At 37.3% G+C, this 21720-nt stretch overlaps 1 protein-coding gene across 1 annotated transcript; it reads right to left on the minus strand.

Moving 5' to 3' along the window:
* Positions 1–409: 409 nt before the first annotated feature.
* LOC129266313 (uncharacterized) lies at positions 410–21332 on the minus strand. The gene is made up of 8 exons (XM_064103587.1): positions 21061–21332; positions 19528–19651; positions 17911–18055; positions 15982–16091; positions 14388–14428; positions 12950–13015; positions 12278–12413; positions 410–10900 (listed from the first exon to the last, which is right to left on the minus strand). The coding sequence occupies exons 2-8, from the start codon at positions 19607–19609 to the stop codon at positions 5151–5153; spliced, it is 6330 nt and encodes a 2109-aa protein (XP_063959657.1). The 5' UTR covers positions 19610–19651; positions 21061–21332; the 3' UTR covers positions 410–5150.
* Between the last annotated feature and the right edge of the window lie 388 nt (positions 21333–21720).

Raw genomic sequence — 21720 nt, forward strand, 5'->3', positions numbered from 1 at the left:
AACTGTTATCTTGGGTGGACTTTTTGCCTCGCCTCCCCATCTCACTTTTAAGATCTCTTTCTCCCCTTATTTCAGATCACATGTCATCCCCCTCATCTGCTCTCCTCCCCCTTCCCCATCTCATTCTGGATTTCTCTCTCCAGGGATGTACTCGAGGCCGGCCACGGCCCGAGTCACATGCATAAAGTCTACATGAGGTTTTCCCTTAGCAGCCTTGTGACTGGGAAGTACTCGACTACATCAGTCTCTTTCAAATACTTGAAATTTATTCAGTCTTTTTCACAATTTATCCCCCGTTCTTCAACTTGTTTTCCTGGCTGCTCCCCCCCCCCCCCATATAAGATCTTATTCCTCCCCCCCTCTCAATGAAAGAGAAAAACAAGACAAAAATACACGAAACCCAGAGATGGATGCTTGAAAATGATATTCGAGTATACGTAAAATAGCACATGGCATAACATAACACATATGAGATCTCATATCGTACATATACAGTATGCGTAACACTGGGAACGGGGAAGATATTTCATAATAATGTGCTTAATTTCATGCATGACAACACCAGCTGCGACTGAATTTTCTATGAATTATACACCCTTATCAAACTCTGACAAATGCAGGCCTACCAACCTGTAAACATACAAAATAGGAGTGATTCATTTAATAAATAGGAGTCACAGCATATTTCCCATAGATGACTGAACATAATATCTGGACAAAAAAAGGAGTTTTCTTTCCCTACATGACATAATATATATAAAAAATTTCAAAAAAAGGAGTGTACCTCCTTTTAAAAAGGAGCAGTTGGTAGGCCTGCAAATGATAAACTTTGCATTCATGGGAGCGTTTAACGAAAGGATGGGTCAGATGATAGAGTATGTTTTATCCAACAGATACAATAGGATTAACTATGCTTCTCAGCTGATCAATATCAAAGGAATTTGACATATCTGACAACTTATCAGATGACCAATGCTCAACTCTCTCCTGATGCTTGATAAAACAAAAACTTCACTCTGAAATGATTGGATGCCAACTCAGCTGAAGGGAATTGAATCGTTGAGAATTGAAATAGAGCACCCTAAGAACAGGGGCCTGTTACACAAAAAAAGTTGCAATTAATTGCAACTTCAAAAATCAAACATAACTTAATTTTCAACCAATCACAGGCCGTATTTAGGAAAAGCGCATGATTTGTTGGAGTTGCATTTAAAGGAAGCCCTTTCTGGTCACTATATATATGAAGTCACGCGTTGCTTACAAACAGGTGAAGCAGCTTTATGTTAAAATAATTGTTTATGGACTTATTACAATGTAAGGTCTAATATGTAAGCTAACTAGGAGGTGACAAGACATTTGCTCCTGCGACATTTGCTCCCGGGCGTAATATCTCAGAGGGCATAGGGTTAGACTGAGGATTGTAATATAGTTTTTGGTTCAGAATAATGTAAAGGATTAGGGTTTATATAGTTTTGCAGGTTGGGTTTTATGTTTGGTTTAACATGCAGATTTTCCATCGAAGCAATTGTCATTGGACAGAGGCCTGGGACAAATATCCTTCTTGCCATTCGATTATTTGCCAGGGTAAACAATCCAATAGTACGAAAAATTCAAGATTCCTGGATTATCAGAAATCACAAAAAGTTGACGTATTAATACATGACCGACATGTACTTGTGGTCACACATAACGAGTGAACTGACTCAGTCTGTCCAGTGTCAAGGTACAGCGGCCATGACATGAACATCAACACAGCTGAATGATGCATGGTCGCTGACACGGCACTCATTGATGTGCCTTGAAAGAGTTACAAACCGAGTCAAACATATCTCTGAGGTCCCAAAAGCTTTGACTTAAAGGGATGCTCCAGGCTGAAAATATTCATATCTAAATAAATGGAGTAAAATTCACAAAGCAAAATGCTGAACATTTTATCAAAATCTGATAACAGCTGATGATGTCACATCCTCACTTTCCTTTTTCTTATGTTATTACATGAAGTCATAATTGTTGCAATATTTAATACATGTGTAAATGATATGTCTCCCTTATAATGAAATAAGTTGCAGCAATGAATATCTTATGCACTTTAATCACTTGTTATTCCAATATTTTTGCTTCTTGGAGGAAAATTTTTGAATAAACCTAATTTCATATAATGAAATACAAAAGAACCAGTGGGGATATGACATCATCACTTTGCCCATTGAATATTCATGAAGACATGCCCAGAACTGTTTTCCGGGAATAATGCAAATCTTTAAATGCCATAACTTTGTTATTCCTTGTCCGATATTGATCAAATTTTCAGTGTTTTGTTTGTCTGATTTTTCTTTATCCGTTCAAATCATATTATTTTCAGCCAGGAGTACCCCTTTAAAAGAAAGTAAATTGTATTCTAATTACTTCATTTAAAATGTGAAAAATGCTGAACGTTGCACTTACAAGGTAGGTATTAGCATCATCAAAAGAAATGCCTGCAGTGCTTAAATCACGACTGAGAAATCGACCTCGCTTTCCTTGTTCCCATAACGATTTGTAAAAGCATGCATTACAACAGTTTTCTGAAATAACCCCAACCACTGAAACTATTTATTACACAACAAAATCTCAAATATTATGATTGCTTATATACATGTACACCTATCCTTCACAACTGAAATAATTCATTCAATGATTGTATCGATGATGTATGCATGCAGTTTGTGTAAGTCACGACATCATTATCAGAAATGCATCTTGAAATAATGCAAAAATACATGGGAACAAAAATTAAATATATACATTTGTACATTCTATAGGAATAAAATTAAGTGAGAATATTAATATACACATAATTCACATACAGAGTACAAAATGAACATGAGAACAATCCTTTAACCAAGGTGCACTACACGAAAATAATGCTATATAAAAAGGCTTTGGCACTACAATAATCCACATTTAACCTGAAATCAGGATCCATTTATTTGAAATAAAACTTTCACTAAACATCTAGTTATGTTTCTAAAGTAATGAAGTAATAATCCCACTCCTTATGAACCCTGAAAATTAAAAATCTTTAATACTGTTATTTGGCAGAGATGTGGATTTTTCCACAATCATGGCAAACATGAAATACAGACTTAATTTCTTTATTAATCAGGAGGGTATTGTGTTCAACTCTGCCCAGAAATCACACTTAATTAAAATTAAATGTTGCATTGTGTGTGGTATATAATGCTCAACACAATCGGTCGCTTCATGTCTACAGGACATGTGCTACCAAACAATAATAATATGCAACATTTATATAGTGCTTTATAACAAATGTTTCTAAGCGCTGCATACTATTACCCCTGCTTTAGCGCGGCTACCCTGATCAGACGCTCGAGCATACAAGGAATTCCTTCCATTTACTACACCTGGGTGGAGAGTGGCAAATGTAGATAAATGCCTTGCTAAAGGATGCGAGTGCTGCAGTGGGATTTGAACCCCGGACCTTGTGGTTCAAAGTCCGTAGACATATCCACTGAGCCACAACACCTCTACGACGAATATACCATTGATAAGATTGTGTGTGAAACAATGCTGTGCACATCAGCACTTACGCATGACTTTTAATAAACTTCATATCTCTTTGTGAAGCATGACTTTTGTGAAGAATGACTTAATAAACTTCATATCTCTTTGTGAAGCACCCCGCCCCCCTTCTTCATGACAAATGCTTCATTAAATGTGTTTAAATATGAAAAAATAGAATTCTTATCAGATAATCTTGATATGAATTTAATTTTAAAAAAAGTTTAACATTTACATATGTATAGTATGTAGCAATAAAATAAAATGTGGAATATAAACAGAATTTACATACATGTATATAGTTCAAAATGAAAAAAAAAAATTGAAAACGTCTTTCAAGAAATTTAAAGTTGAGTTCTTCCAAACCAAAAAACTATGAACAAGTAAAAAAAAAATTATAAAGCATAATGGTAAAAATTTCATTAAACTCAGATATAAAATAAGGAAGTAATGACATTTGGTAGTTTGCATATTTTCACAAAATAGTTTTTTCACAAAGGTGATATGCAAATGAGAGTTGATGAAATCACTTTTTCTTTTGTATTTTATCACATGACAAAGAGAATATTTGATAAATATTTGAAAATTTGACAAGAGAGCTCTTCATCAAATAATAATAAGTAGCAACAATGATTATTTCATATGTTTAGGGAGAAATCAAACCTCATTTTAACATCTTGAGGAAAAACTAAAGCAATTCATTTAATAGAATACAAAAGAAAAAGTGATTGGTTGATATCGTTTCCTTCATTTGCATACCGCCCAGGATGTTACTACCAAGAATAATTGTGAAATTGCGCGGCATTTTAACATCTCATAACTTTTTTTATTTTACATTGAATTTTAGTTAAACTTTCAGTGTTATGCTTGCTTGAATTTTTTTTTTGTTCAAACATCTTCTTGCTGGGGTGGACTTGCCCTTAAGAAAAAGATCCACATCTTTAAAAAACCTTTAGAACAGTGATGTTTGAAAATGGTTGTAATAATTTTGAGTTTCAAGAAAAATAGATCATTTTGAAAAGAAATGTTTGCAAAATGTACATCAACCTTTAGGATACAGTTCGTTATTCGTTTTGCTGAAGGTTCGATATTCTAAAAGTTCACTTGTCTAAAGCTTCATTATTTTGAAGGTTTAATGTTCGTTATTCTGAAGGTTAATTGGTACAAAAATTAGAAAAGATTCATTATTCCCAAGGTTGGTAGTGGTTTTTGTAGTTGTAAACCTTATTTCATATTTGAATTATCAAGCCTTTGGAAAAACAAACCTTTTTTTCATTTTTGACTAATGAACATTTGGAATAACCAACCTTGTTTTATTGCTGAATCAACAAACAATTAGCATCACCAACCCCATTTTCTATTCAGATATACAAACTTTTAGAATAATGAACTTGAACATCCCCATGCTTTTAGAAATTACCATAAAAACAGCACCTAACCCAAATATATCTATAGTGGGTACCTCAAATCAGCAATGGACTCCATTATTTTTTTTCTCTGGCTATTAAAGTCATATGGGATTAATGTTGGTATTAAAAAACACGACACGATGGCTGAACAGATTCCCATTCCTCACACAGGACACAAGCTCAAGATTTCTTGATAGAGAAGAAAATTGATTTCTTTGAAGTTTCAGGTTCAGCAACAATGTCCCTCTTTACCCCGACTGATTTGACAATCTTCATGACTTCCTTCATGGCTGTATGGTGGACTATATCTGTATGAAACAGGTCGTTCTCCACAACTCCCCGCTCACCAAGGGTGTTCACCAGGTCGATGGCATCTTCAAAGCTAACTCGCTTCTTTGGCTTACCAAATGGTGAATGACTCTCAGGGAATGTATTGGTGACAGGTTTCTTGCGTGGTGACAATCTCTTCTTGACAGGACTTGCCTCGGACAGTCTTGTGCTTTCAAAGCCTTTCTGTCTTTTCTTGGCTAATTCCTTTCCAACGTTCACCTTCAGAGGGCTCTGTTTCTTTCGCTTCTTGAGGATACCTTTGGTTGCTTTCCCCTGTATTTTGGATGCTCCAGATTCCTGTGCTGATAGGTACCTATCAAGCGACACTTGCTTACGCACTCCAGACAGCTTTTGATTGACATTTTTTGTGCCTGCGTCAGTTGTCTGAAGGGCGTTTGTTTGAGATGTCTCTTTAAGAGGACTTTCAAACCTTGATCTCTTCTGAGGACTGCCCCTCCTTTCTGGTATACTTTGTCCAGAGTCACCATCAGCGCCACTTGCCTCAGCACTTTTTGATTGTTGTATGTCCAATATATGATGTGGGTCGGTTGCAGAACCTTTGGATAATGTCTCATTGATAAGTTGCGTGTAACTTGCTTTTTTGTCTTGCAGCAGGGTGTTTGATGATTTGGGAGGTCTTCCTCTCTTTCGTTTCTCAAGCCCTTTTATTATTCCTATGTTGGCATCGGTTTGTTCTGGCTTACAAGAACTACTTTCTTGTGTTACAATTTCAGATTTTATGGAAATATTGGCAGCCTTCTTTCCTGCTTTGTTAGTAGTGTCTTTGGCACCTCCTGCATAAGTAGACCCTGGTTTTGATCTCTTTAGATGGTCTCTTGTCCCTTGTTCACCTGCCTCTTGAAGATGACTTTGTGTTGTTTTAATCTGACCTTGATGATTTGGGGGCTGAAAAGGGGTCGGATTGCTGTTCCCCTCACCTGATTTAGGGGGAGCTGGAAGTATCTTTCGGCAATGACTCGCTTTATTTGGGTTCTCTAACTGCACTGTTCCCATGATTGTTTTGGAATCTCCTACATTGTAAACACAGACCACCTTTCCTGATTGTGTCCAGAGTGGGTATGACAGCTCCTTGCTGGGATTTGATGTCATTTCCTTGGTGGGTCTGTGTACTTTTTTCATCATTAAACCTCCGACCACATCGCTTGCAAGACTGGCACTTGCCTGGTCAAGAATTGACCCTTGGCTAGATGTTCCTTTAGTCTCAATGGGGTTAACACGTTTTGCACCTTCCAATGTGTGACTAGGAATTGCAGTTGATACATTATCACACTTCTGCTTGACCTCAACTGGTGCAGGAGCAGCAACTGTCTTTGGCGAACTGACTAGATAATTTTTACCTGGTGATTTGCGAGGCCTTCCCCTTTTCCGTTTCTCTACCTCTACACTTACATCAGCATCTTGGACACATGTTCCTGATTTCTCTTTACTCTCACCGTTCAAAGGGCTCCCTCTCAGTACTGTTAACCTATCCGACCCTCTTTTCTCAACGTCTACACTTTCAGCTTTTGATGAACTGTCAAAGACACTGGATAATGAATCAGTCCTGAGCACCTTGGCTTCACTGTTTGTCCCTAGCTTTTGCTTTTCTCTGTTTTCCAAACATGGATTAGATTTATTTGACTGGTAAGGACTAAATTCTTTTGAAGGTTGTCCCGCATTACTGAACTCTTCACTCTCAGAACTAATCACAATGTCAGATTGTTCATTGAGTGCCTCGGTGCCTGTTGACTGAGAAGCATTAATCCAACCAAGCAGATCATCACGTGATTCCCTAGATTCCTCAGTTTTGATAGTCACCAATCTCACTCCTTTCCTTGTCTCTGCTTTCTTTGCCGATAAGGAAATTCCCAATCCTGTTTGTCCGATCTCATTTCCTGTATGCGATGGACGGACTGGAGTGTCTTGCAAATCCTTCATGGACGATAACAAATCCTTGCGGGGTCTACCTCTCTTTCTCTTCTCTATGTTAACTGTATCAGAATTGGTCTCAAATTGCTTGTGAATTGTCTCACTGTTCACTGGCAAGACTAGTCTCTCTGGCAAATTTCCAGCAGATGATAGCGGGTCTTTGCGAGGTCTCCCTCTCTTTTTCTTCTCTTCATTCTTTGTCCTAGACCCAGTTTCCAGTTGCATTGGGGTTTCCTCTCTGTTCACTGGCATGACTGGACTCTCTTGCAAATTTTCAAAAGAAGATAACAGCGAATATTTGCGAGGTCTTCCTCTCTTTCTCTTCTCTTTGGTATTAGTACCAGACTCACTTTCGAAGGCATATTTAGTTTGATTAATGTAAGGAGTCATGACTAGACTGGGACTGCTTTTCTCCTCTTCAGAAGTAGATTCTTGCATTTCACTGGCTGATCTTCCTCTCTTTCGCTTTTCTGTCGTCTCTGTCTGAGAACCGATTTCCCTCCAACCAGTGTAAATATCATCCTCTACCAACAGTTGTGTGACTTGCCAATCAGAAGAGTTAGCCAGTGCTTTTGTGTGAGGTTGTACACCTTTTATTTTCCCTTTGCTTTCAGAATCAGAGTTTTCCCCCCACAGATAATTTCTATCCTTCTCTGTTGACTGGTTGAGTGCAATATCTGACATGGGTAATTTCTGTGGCCTTCCACTCTTTCTTTTCCCTTCTCTTTCTGTGTCAGAGTCTACAGCCGATAGATTAACATCTTTTTCCTCGCCATTTTCTATGTCTAGTACACCACTTGGAACTCCTGTATCACTCTTACGAGGACGACCTCTTTTTCTCTTGGCTCCTGGACTCACTTTTGTATGATCTTCTTGCAACTTAGATGCCAAGGTTGACTTTTCAATTACAGGTGGCCTAGGCTTTGGTGGACGTCCTCTCTTCCGTTTCTGCCCTGAATGCAAATCACTGCTGGTACCGCCTTGTCCAACATCAGCTGCAGTATTTACAGGTTTTCCTGGGACAGTCAATTTTGTTTCACTTTCAGAAGGACCTTTGTGCTTCATGTCACATAAAATGTCTGATGATGCATGCTGGGAAGTCTTCAAAAGTTTATTAGATTTCCAAGCCTTGTTCATAGGAATGTTTACATTTGGTGCTGCTTGAACATGCATATCTGGCTCTCCTTCCTCAAGATTTTCAACACCCTTATCCTGCAAGGGATGAGATCTTGGTGTCGACTCCATTCTCCCATCAAACATGGACTTCTGAGAGCTGAGAAAATCAAGGAATGATTGTTCTTCCACGTCTGATCCACCTTCAGCTTGTGCTCCTGCAAGACGAGTGTAAGTTCCAGATTTCTTGGAAATCATTGGTTGGTTCTGAGACGTTTCTTGTTTCACAGTCACATCCTGCATCTTGGAGGAAATCTCTTGTGGCACTTCACCTTGATCTTGAGATTTTACAAAGTGATTGGCAATGACATGTACCTCACAAAGATTCTCGCTCTCTTTTGATGGTTTGTCCGAAGCTATTACATATTCTGTTTGAGACATGTCATCCTCACTAGGAGAATCCAAATCACTCCCTGGACCACTATCCTCTTGAACATTGTCCTCTGCTGACGGATCTAAAGGAGACACATCTGATTGTGCTTGGTCACCTGTATCCAAGGCAATGTTTGCATCTGCAGCATCAGTTCCTATCTGGACCAAGGGTGAGGGATCTGATCTCTGGATTCTCATGAAGGGAACTTCTGGCGATCGGATGGTGAGTATCCCTCCTGGAAGCAGGTACGAGGGGATCACAATGTTGGAGTCCGGCCCAAGCTGGGAGACGTCAATGGTCAACAGCTGGTCATCCGACTTTTGATTGCTCACCATTCCTTTGCTGAAGGCTTTCGCAAGAGGAATGGTGTTCGGTGTTGAATGATCGGGTGACTCTTGAAAAGAGCGCGCGATTTCTGGATTCTCCTCGTCATGATCGAACTGGACAGGTTTAGACTTCTCTATTCCTGGAGCATCTGAACCCGCTGGAAGAATGGTATCATCATCCATCCTCCTTGAGGAGGATGCAACAGATTCTACTTGATGCTTGGGCACTCTTCCATTAACTTTTTCTTGAGAAGGATGTGATACTAGAGATTTGTTACTTACTAAAGATACTGCAGTCAATATGTCAAAATTTTCCTGACAATTTGATCTTAATTCTCCCTGCCTGTTTTTATCAACAGCCACTGAAGACTGGTTGTTTCCAGCAGGTAATGGTGACACTGTTTCCCTTTTAACCTGAAGACTGGAGACTGGCTGAAGCAAATAATTTCTTTTAGTCCTCTGTGATGGTGAAGCCCCAAGTTTTGATGGTGTAAAATTTGTTGAGCCACCAACTTCTGTGGGTCCTGAACCATTCAGGCCATGGGCTTCACCATCGAATAAACTTGTATCAAATTCATCATCTTCTGAATGGTTTGAATCATTGTCGGAACCTAAATCATCCATCAAAACTGACTGACCAATGTGATCAATATCCTCTATTTGGTCAATGTCAGGTCCTTCAGTCACATTCTTGCTGCCATTCTCATTTCGATCCTCTTCAAGTTGTCCATCACCTGATGGAGCACAAGAAAGCTCTGCACTTGTGGGGTTTATCTCAAAACCTCCATCAGCCTTGTTGGCTGTAGAGAGAATCTCATCTTGTTGTTCTATAGTCTGCACGAATTCACTATGCTCTTCTCTTCTTGTCTCATCCAAACTCTTGTCTGAATTCTCCTCCTGTATGGCAAGATCATACTTTGACACAAAGACATACTGATCAGAGTCAATAGCTTGGTCACCGCCGAGACGATCATCAGAATCTGCATGAACCTCTTTCAGAGCTTGGAGATAGACCTCCTCCTTTTTGGCGAAATCCTCTTCTGTAACAAAGGCATACTGATCTGCGTCGACTAGATCAGTCATCTCCTGGATGCCGTTGAGTTCTCCTGCACCTACACCTGCAGAGTTCTCTGCATCAGCCTCACCAGTGCCAGTCGTACCGGGCCTACCGCTTTTCCACTTCTCTTGTTTCCTTATTCTGTCCACATCCTCTCCATCATAGTCATCTCCAGAACTATCCCCACTGTCTGAGGAATCGTTCTCAGACAGGTAGGTCCAGCGTTTGTTGCCATACCTCTCATCGTCTCTCGATTTAAACTCCAGCATCTCCACAGGTATACCTAGCGGATTCAAGATCCTTACTTCAGTTGATCTGTCCTTTCCGCCTCGCCATGAGGCCTTGTTCCTTTGACTGATATCATCCTGTTTACCAACATGAGATGTGCGTTCTGTGCTACTTGTCGCTGGATCAGGTTCAATACCTGGCTCACTGGTTCCTGCTTCTGTTCTGCTAGTCCCAGGGTTTGAAAGGCCTGTGGCTTGATCAGTTGTAGGAACTGCCTCCTCGGTACCTGGTTCAACTCTACTTGGTCCTGGGTCTTTTGTTCCTCGCTGAGAGGAAGCCATGTTAGCATAGACCAGGCTTAGGCTATCCTCATTGCTGTAGTCCGTACCACCTGTGAAAGCCTTATTGAAGAGATTGAAATACTGGGGGCGGAGGAAAGCAGCTTTGTCTCTGATCTCACTTTCTTTAAGAACCTCCAACATGTTTTCAAAGCAATCCAGAATGACTTGGGATTCTAAAACAGGAGAAGGGAGAAATAAATAAACATAAATGAAAGAATGAGTGAAAAAAATTATAACAAAAACCATAATATTTTTTCCCCAGATAATTCTGATCATTTTAAATACACAAGTTATTCACTTATACCTTATTCTTATCCAGATGATTCATCCAAAGTAGTACAATAACTCTTTAACAGGCATATTCGTGATACTGATGCAATATCAAACCTAAACCGGAGGTGTTTCACAAAGATTTAAGTATGACTTACGGTCGCACTTAAATGCCAAAGAGTATATGATATGTAACACGCAATCTTATTGATCAATATGCAGAAGGGCGTGTCATCTTCATGATCTGACCAATGCGGTGATACCTATCATAAAGCACACAACTAGGCAACAAGTGTGACTCTAAGTCATACTTAAATCTTTGTGAAACACCTCCCTGGATGGGAATATTACAGCAGCATGAATAATTCATTTAATCAATTTAAAGCTATCTAATTCATTTTATCTATTCATTTATTCATTCATTTATTCATGTATCCTGTAATCATGTATTCATATATTCCATTTTTTTTCATTTATTCATTTGCAGAGCCATCAATCTTTAGAATAGCAAATTAATATGCATCTCCCAAATACTATTTTTCAGTATAAAAGTTTAAAAGTTTTGAAGGTAGCTCCAAAAAAAAAATGTAATCCAGAAATAGGTTGTCATTGTGTAAAAAGAAGCTACTAATTCCTGTACAAACCTTTTTCTTTCCTGGTGGGTGTTTTATAAAGCTGCTCGTAAGTTAAGAGCGACTTTAAGAATGACCGGTGATCCTTTCTTGTGGTAAATGATATTAACCATTACATGATACTTGGTGATTATTTATAGCGTAAGAAAGGATCATCAGTCTTTCTTAAAGTCGCTTTTAACTTTCGAACAGCTTTATGACATGGCCCCCAGGCAAAAGAAGGTTGCTACTTATGTCCAAACTATAAAATCACGCTTTTACTGAACTTGCCTAAAAAAGTAATAAATTTTGAGATTGGGGCCCGTATTCTGAAGTCAGGTCTAACTTAGACCATCAATAGTCTAACTCTGTGCTGAAATTATGGGAAGCCAAAAGTGTCAAAATTTTTATAAAGTTGTGTGTTTTTCATGTTAACTGTGCTCTTTTCTGATTCGATGGTGAAGACAATCATCTTTTTATACTTCCTAGACAATTATGAATGATTTGAGAGCCAAATGAGCTGAAATAAGATATCTCTACTGTTAGTGATTTATGTAACGATTTGCTATCCATACTTAAACCACAACTTTAAACCTGAGTTTCAGTTAAACCCGACTTCAGAATACGGGCCTAAATGTTTAACTCTATCATAAACAACAGTCTACTTACCTAAAGGGGTCAGTTTTGTAGGATGCTTTGATTTGAACAGGTCTGACAAGTATCGGTAGATACGGCAAGGTTTAAATTCATCACATTTGATCTCCTCGGAGTTCACGGTTCGTTCTACCGATGCCATGATCATCACCTGCAAAAAGGGTAATAATGATGAGAATTATAATAATATTGATGATGATGATGGCGATACTACTAATACTTTACCCACTACTACTACTACTGATGATGCTGATGATGACGATGATGATAATAATAATAATAATAACGGCATATTTACCCAGGGTAGCCACTTCAGTTCCGAAAACTGTTCTCCCAGCGGTGATGAGAATAATAATAATATTGATGATGATGGCAATACTACTATTACTATACCCACTACTACTACTACTGCATCTACTACTACTACTAATTCTACTACTACTACTACATCTAATACTACTACTACTACTAATGATGATGACGACGACAACGACGATGATAAGAATAAAAATAATAATAATGATGATGATAATAATAATAACATTAATAATAATAATAAAATAATAATAATAACAGTTATAATGAAATAATAGTAATGACAAAAAACACAATAAAAATAAATAGTACTTTAATAATTATATCAATAATAGTAATACTCAACATCAAGCATTGGGAGGGAATTCCTACCTTACTCATTGCCTTCCACGCTTCCCTGTCTTGATCCCCAAAATGAGTCATCAAATTATTCCATATCTGAGAAAATAATCACAGCAAACCCAAGATAAGAAGCAAAATTTAAATTTGTCCATTTCACAACACATGCACACAAGTTGAGCCCATTAAGGACGTCACTCTTGTGCAATATTCCTGAGAAATTGGTCAACAGTGTACTCGACACCATGCGTTAATCGCAAAGTACCTCTTTCAAAATGATTACAAAACACAATGATAATTTAAACATAATGATTATCCAGGGGCTCATCTTATAAAGATTTATGACTGATTCGATCAACCACAACTACAGAAAGCCAGCAACGCCAACATTTAAAATCCAATTTTCTAGATATGATGCATAGTCATACAATCATCGTTGCTATGACGATTTGGTGTCCTTCCTCTTTGTTTACAAATAACATTGTGCGACTTTCATGGAGGAAAAATTATGGCAATGATGGATTTCCATATAGTTGAGGTACATGTAGGTTGGATCAATCACAACTCTTTGTAAGACGGAACCTTGGAATATCATTTGTAGATCTATAGATTAATCCTCTTTTTCCTCTGACAATTCCTGTTTTATCTGACAGTTACCATACGAATGGTGCTTCTCAACCAATCAAAATTAAGAAAAGTTGTCAGTAGTCTGACAAAAACTGTAGATGAAATGCTCCCCTGATCACAGCAAATATCATGAAAACCTGTCCATTAAAGGGATGCTCCTGGCTGAAGATATTTATATTTCAATAAATAGAGTAAAATTCACAGAACAAAATGCTGAAAGTTTGATCAAAATCTTCAAATAATGAAATTATTGAATTTTAAAGATTTGCATAATTCCAGTGAAACACTTCTAGGCATGTCTTCATGAATATTCATTAGGTGGGCTGATGATGTCATAACCTAACTTGTATATTAATTTATATTTTATCAAATGAAATCAGGTTTACTAAAAAAAAATCTACAAGAACTAGTACAATTGGACTGACAACTGATTAAGTGCATTAGTTATTTACTGCTGCAACTTATTTCATCATAATGGAGACACATCATTTTATGTACAGTATGAAAAAATGAAACAAATATGATTTCATGTAATAACAATAGAAAAAGAAATGTGAGGATGTGACATCATCAGCCCACCAAATGGATATTCATGACGATGTGCATCACTGTTTTCACAAAATATTGCAAATCTTAAAATTCAATAACTTCGTTATTTCTTATCCGATTTTGATGAAATTTTCAGCATTTTGCTTTGTGAATTTTACTCTATTTATTTAGGTACAATTATTCTCAGCCTGGAGCATCATTTTAATATGACCTTTTCTTTATTGCCTAAGCTGTCTTTGTACACAAATATGACTGTATTGCAGACAGAGATTGGGTATGTATTATCTAAACTCACCTCAATAGGGGACTTTAACTTCATTGATTCAATTTTGGTCTCTGTAAGCAAAAAGTAAGAGATACAAAATGATTATCAGATGGCAAAAAAGAAGGTTTCGAATAATAAGATCATTATATTCTCATAGAGTAAAATTCTTCAAATCAGAGCACTCTCTTTATAATTATTTTTGTATCATTTACAAAAGTATTCATCTCTATAATCTTCATCATCCGATTAAAGGATGAATTACCGGTAACTTTGTTGAAAGTAGAAAAATTCGCTCATAATGGAATAAGAGGTGTACTGTCTCTTTCCACTTCTGTCCAGTGTATAATAAAAAAGTTAGCTGAACTTTTTGGATGAAAATGAAATTGAGAACTCTCTGATAAGGAATAGTGCCTGAGAACAGTCATCAGATAGACAGCATGGGTGAACCAGCACAGTTGATGCTAGCCACAGAGGTAAATCGCCAATTCATCCACTCACCACATGGTCTACCTTCATTTAGTCTAATGCCATTCCGTCCATCAACATTTCGTCTAATAACCATTTGGTCCAACCATCACTTCGTCTAATCACCATTTTGTCTATTACCGTTTCGTCTAATAACCAGTTGGTCAAATGCCCATTTTTTTTTCATTCATTTTGCACAATTAACACTTCAGTTTAATTAGACCAAATGGTATATGGACTAAATGGTTATTGGACCAACTGGTTATTAGACTAAATGAAAGTAGACCATGTGGTGAGTAGACGAACTGATGATTGACCAAATGGGAGCGCACGAGTTGACAATTGGACGAATTGGCATTAGACATATTGGATATAAACCACCAGAGACCATTGCCCATTTGCAGTATTTGTAATGGACTAATGGTATGAAGGGAATCTTATTGGTCTATTTTCAATTGGTCTAATGCCAATTCTTCCAATTACCATCTCATCTACGATCAGTTCATCCACTATCCACATATACCCTAGTTTAATTGCCATTTCATCCATTCATCATTTCGTCTAACCAGTTGGTCCATTAGCCATTCAGTTCAAATATAATTTGGTCTAATTGGACTATGTATTAATTGGGCAAAATGAAATGAAAATAAAATTGATATTAAACTAACTGGTTATGAGACGAAATGGTCATAGACGAACTGGTGATTAGACAAAGTAATGATTGGACCCAATGTTTATTCGATCAAATGGTTGTTAGACGAAAAGTTGGACAGAATAGCATTAGACTAAATGAAGGTAGACCATGTGGTGAGTGGAAAAGTTGGCAGTAGACGAATTGGCCATGTACCATCTTATTGTGACATTGTAGATATATATACTGCTTTGCTTTAAACTCTGGTCATTCCTTCCTGATTTTAAAGGATTGCAATTATGATAGAATTTCAAGATAAATAATTGATTTTAGTTTTTAATTTATAAATGCCTTTTATTATCATTTTTATGACCGTGATTGTCATAAATCATCATCTTTATCACCATCATCCTCATCATCATCACCATCACCATCATCATCATCGTCATCACTATCACCCTTACCATCATCATTACCACCACCACCATCAACTATACAATCATCACCTCATCACAATATTCTACTTACTCATGGCCTTTTTTCTGAGATTCTTGAGGTAAATCTCCACATCACTTTTCTTCTTGGTCTTCACATGTCTCTTTATGGCAAGGTAATTAAATTGGGCGATGGCTGTTTTCCTGCAGAAAGATATGATTTCGGGTTGAAATACCACTCAAAATGTGTCAACTCCTTTTTCTTTGCCTTTATTTCTATATCAGCTCTGCATAGCATGGCGTGCACACTTAAAATATCCACAAAGGTAAAACCACTGAAAGCTCAAAAGGATTCTCTGCATTGCTATGTGTGTACATGTATGATGTGGAATGTAATGAATATTGTTTCCAAACGATTGTTACCCCCATGTATCTCTTCAAATCAAAGCATTTTGCGATCAATGTGATAAACGTCTGCATATCTTAACAATAAAAAACAATAGATTATAAAATAATAACTACTGTATAAGCTGTTATTTTCGTGGTGATTTTATTTTCGCGGATTTCGTGAATTGCCGATCGGCCGCGAATTTAACAACGCGCGAAAACATTGACACATTTATTAGTCAGTGCCAATGTCCCCAACAGCAAAGTTTTGCTATTGAAAACATTCTGTGAAGTGAGGAATTTCAGATATATGCGCCTTTATATTTACAAAAAATAAGGTTTCGAAAGTACAGTTAGTGGTTCAAAAAGTTAGCTAGAATTTCACTTTTTTTTTTTCTCAAACAAAATCAAAGCCTAAACTATTTTCTAACATAATTCTTTCGATATTTATTCACTCACTGTGATATTACAATGTATTTTCCATTGAATAATTTGATTTTATTGTCATTAGATTGACTATATACACACTTAATGGCAGCTATTTATATTCATAAGTCACATGACCAGAGCTTTTAGAAGGGTAAGAATCTGTTCACAGAAATCAACATTTTTGCACTGAAACCAACTTTTTACAAAGTGAATCTAACAAAACACAACTTCAAAAGATAATTACTCTTACATATCAAACCATGACATGATGAATTTTCAGATCTAAAGGTACAAAAAAGTGAAATTTAAGCCACTTTTTCCACACTTTGTTACAGTTTGTAACTATTTTTACCGGGACATATTTATGTATAAATTACACATCAGCTTAGCTGATTTGAGTAATACAGTTTTTGCACATGGTTTGCACTAGTAGTTTTGCTTCTCTGAAATGCTGTGGAAGTGTTTTGTACATCATCCGATCGCGAATTTAACAACCTGCGAAAATGTTGGGACCCCCGTGATTCGCGAAAAATTCTGTACGCGAAAATAACAGCATGTACAGTATATCAATCCTTAACATAAATTTCAGCCCATCGAGCAAAGGAAACGACCTTATTTTGGCTTTGATCTTGATGTCTTCATTCAAATTCTTAGTCAAATTTCGCCAAATGAACGTAGAGGGCAGCAACACTGTTTGTTGACATCATATTTGCCGTATATTGTCGCTAATTTCAGCACATATCAACAAGAATATACGGCGGAGTTAGACCCTAAATCTGGGAATGCGAACGGTGAAATCAAGATCGAAACCGAAATAAAGCTATTCCTCAATGAGGTTGAAACTCAGGTTGAGATCGATAATTGGGAACTGATTTGGATAAAAACTTCGGTAAAATTAGTACGCCGACATTGCAGGATGCTAAAGTGCACTAGGGCCTAGATCTGGCGCTAGCGTGCACCTAGCGAGGCCAGGCTTCTAGGTGCTGCAGCAGCAGTGTTGTCCGGTGGCTCCCAGTTCTGGGCTGATCAAGGACCAACAAAATTTCATTTCTAAACCTTCAGGTCCTGGTTCAAGCCTGGTCTTCCTTCCAGGCCCCAACATTAGTGGGGGGGGGGGGGGCATTTCAGGGGTGATTTTGTCTAAAGCCCCTGTGAAATTTTCGCTGGCCCTACATATTCCATAAAAGGAGACTGAATAAAATCTTACTCCTTGAGTGCTCTCAGTAGAAGCTGCTTCTCCAGTGTGTTCCACCGAATGCATTTCTGTTTCCCGTTCCATTGTTCTGAATCTGACACAGGATCGCGGGCGTTCCGTCCAGCACGGGTCCTGCTGGATCGCCTCACATCTGACCCTTCAATAACAACAAAAAAATCATTAAGACCATAACAATTCAATTGTCTATGAATGATACACACATTTTCCACAGATCTGGGATAATAAGATGAGCCTTCAATGAAATTTCCTTCCACATTTTCTGCTATATATCAGGGTGGACTTATCTCATGAGGGAATTTACTTTTGAGGAAAAAAATACATTTTAGATATAAATAACTAAATAAATGGATGGATAAATGAATAAACAAATGAATAATAAAAAAATACTGATGATAAAGAAAGAAATGAGTAACCAAACAATTCTAAATTAATGAATGACGTTCAGCTGAATAGGGACATCATATCTAAGAATTATGAGTCGCATCTGATATGTTTTGAAGTCGGAAGTAGAGGGGTGGTTACCAGAGACAATAAACAGCAAATTAAGACAATTCTACACCACGTCGGTTCAAGGAAATACAAAGATGTTATCCTTACAATGAGTAAACTAGCACTAATTGGTTCATACGTGATCTACAATGAAAAGAGTGAACCACAGTGGACCGACATGACACTTCTTCACTGACTCTCATTTTGAATTTCCCCAATATGATTGTTGTACATCTAAAGATAATTATTTGCTCATTTTTCCGTCAATATTATGCTGTTCAGATTATTATGGCGTAAGGGCTGATTCCTTTCCCCTTATACTTCACCCCCTCTCTACCTCTTTATCTATATTCCCTTCTCCCCTTTTCCTATTTCTTCTCTTCTTTCCAACCTATTCCACACCATTTCTTTTCCATCAGCCCTTGCTTCCTCATTCTTCCCCATTCCAACCATTCTTGTTTCATTTATGTATGCCAGACTGTAATATATCATATAATTTAATATATCACACCTGTTACATATATACAAAATATAAACTCAAGATTTAGGCCTACCTATGTGAATTTACACTTTATCTGTTCATATATTCATAATTGCATAATTTATATATTTTTGTAATTCCATATGTTAGTACGATGACCTCATTTTAAAATAAGAACAACCTAAGTTAAACCACGGGATAGCACATCCCCTCCTTCCACCTTCTCACCACTTTAAGTATAAATTTTGCTATGAATTGAATTGACGCGTTTGATATGTAAATAATTATTATATCTTGTTTTATGTTTATTTATCTATATCTTTACTGTATTCAATTTATGTTGCCCTGTATTACGTTCGTTTAGAACTGGTAACCTGGGCCCATTATTGTAATTGATTCCCTTTTTTATGAATAAAAGGTGATTTATAAAAAAAAGTTGAACTTGATCTTGATATTGCTGATGTACAAATGCCTGGTGTACAGTACCTATCCCGCATAATTCAAGCAGCAAATGAGTGAAGTCGCAAAACACACTTCTATTAATCTTATAATATAAATTGATGTAATAAATAATGTAAGTACATTATAAAAAAAAAAAGATGTACAAGCTCCATAAGTAAAAAATGACACCATCTTACCATTTCTATCAGGGTCATTTTTCTTCTTGTATGTCTTTTTTTTCCTTGGGACGGGGGCTTCTGTATCAAGACTTGTATCCATTTTGGAATCAAACCAATATTTATGTTTCGAACATCATGCAATCTGATGGAAAAAAATAAGAAAATAAGGATAAATGTATGTAATGTCAAAGAAAAAGGAACGTGGATGCATGCTACATCCGATTTGCATCAGGCAAAAAAATGCTTTCTATCTTCGGGGGGGGGGGGGGAGGCTACTTCTCACAACTTACAGCTGTCTCTTTCGCAGAGTTTTTTAACATTTTGAATTTTTTTTTAATTTCTCCTCGTACACAGCCGGTTCGCGATCGTGCAGCCGCCATTAGGGGGTTAACAATGCAAAATACCCCCGATGCAGCTCATCGATTTTTGTCTTTATTTCTGAAAATTATTAAAAGAACTGGTCCAATATAAAGATTATCATTCCGTTTTGGCCTGAAATGCACCAAAAAGGCTGTGTCGAGGAACTCGCACTTCGCTGGTTTATCCGAGCTTAATACATATAAACATATGCAAATGGCCATAGAACTTCGGTCGGTGTGACTGGTGAGTGGAGCCAAGGAGGCTTCTAAAGAGTAAAAATCATTTACTAACGTATGCTTACTCTCAACGAAGCACGCGTCTGTAACGTTGGGGAAGAATAGGAAACAAGATGGCAGCTAAAACATTGGGCAAGTCTCTTCCGTCTTTTCATATTTTTCTCATTTTTTTGATGAATTCTTGTTAAATTAAAATTAAAATCGATAGCGTAGAAATATCGGAAATGAAGTTTTATCCAATGTACATGATTTAAGTCAGATCTTTTAGAAGGAAAGTAGAAATCTCAGGGGCGAAAGTTTCAGGGTTTTGGGCTGTACGTGCAGATGTATGGGAAGCAATTCCAGGCTTCGTTGAGAGTAAGCATACGTTAGTAAACTAAATGATTTTTACTCTCTAGAAAGCTAGAGCCAACAGAGTTACGCGGAACAACCATATTTAACAGAGACCCGCGGAGCTGAGCTGGTCTAATTTAAGTTTGACCATGATCGGTTTTACCTTGTTTTTTGTTCAACTTCAACTTTGTCGACTTTGTTGACAATGACAACTTCACACTCGTAGTCGTACTACTGAGTACTAGTCGTAGTCATACTCGGTAACATAACAAATGGAATAAAAAAAGAGTAAACAATTACAAAACTTTAAAGTCAAAGTGACGTGAATTGAGACACCGACAACCATGACAACTCAAATTTCAACGTCAGACAAAGTCAAACTCAAAGTTAAAAAACTTCAACTTCAAAGTTCAAGTTCAACACACTTTTGACTTTTTTTGTAGATTTTTGAAAATTGTACATTATTTTCATTCACTTGAAACTTCAAGCCTTTTCATCATAAACATCAGCATTATGATCATCAGAAAAGATCATACGATCGACAGGCCGGCAAAGCAGCCTCTCATCATGCTCATTATGGAAAAAGAAATACGTCAAACCTCAGTTGTTAAGTTCTACTCACACAGAAAGATAGCAGCGGGACTGAAGTAATTCACGAACAAAAATATCGACAGCGGCGTTATCAATGCGATGCCAATGCAATTGGCGCTACCTCAGCGCTCCGCTGCGCTGCACGTCATGACCTATGAACCTGATTACGTCACACAATCTTGTTTTATGGTGAAAAATAAGTCCTAGTAGATTAATTTAGAAGCAAGAGAATGTTTAAGCTATATAAAAAAAGACCTCTGACCATAATAAAATTGTCTTTTAACTATTTTTTTTACCAAAATTGATTTATATGAATGTTTCCGACATACTACGGGACCTTACGAACATGTACGGAAACGACCGAACTCCAAATCTGAGCTTTCTCATTGGCTTACGGTAGCTACATGAAGAACCGATGGTTGCCGTGTTTTGCGATCGAAACTGTGTATTGTATGTATGGCAGAAAATAGTGGCAACGAGAGATTGTGCGGTAACAAACAGCGTATGTATGAGCGCAGTGTTCTTGCCAGAAATCATCTAAAATGAAGCCTTGATTGCATATTTTCGAAACGAAAATCATCTGGGATCTTCTATACATTTGGAATTACATGACGGATCATAATCAAAGACAAACTTTAGCCCAGGTCCTTAAAACTCGACCCCTTTCTCGTCGCCCCGAAAAGGGTTTGAC

The sequence above is a fragment of the Lytechinus pictus genome, chromosome 8, assembly GCF_037042905.1.
Source record: "Lytechinus pictus isolate F3 Inbred chromosome 8, Lp3.0, whole genome shotgun sequence".
NCBI lineage: Eukaryota > Metazoa > Echinodermata > Echinoidea > Temnopleuroida > Toxopneustidae > Lytechinus > Lytechinus pictus.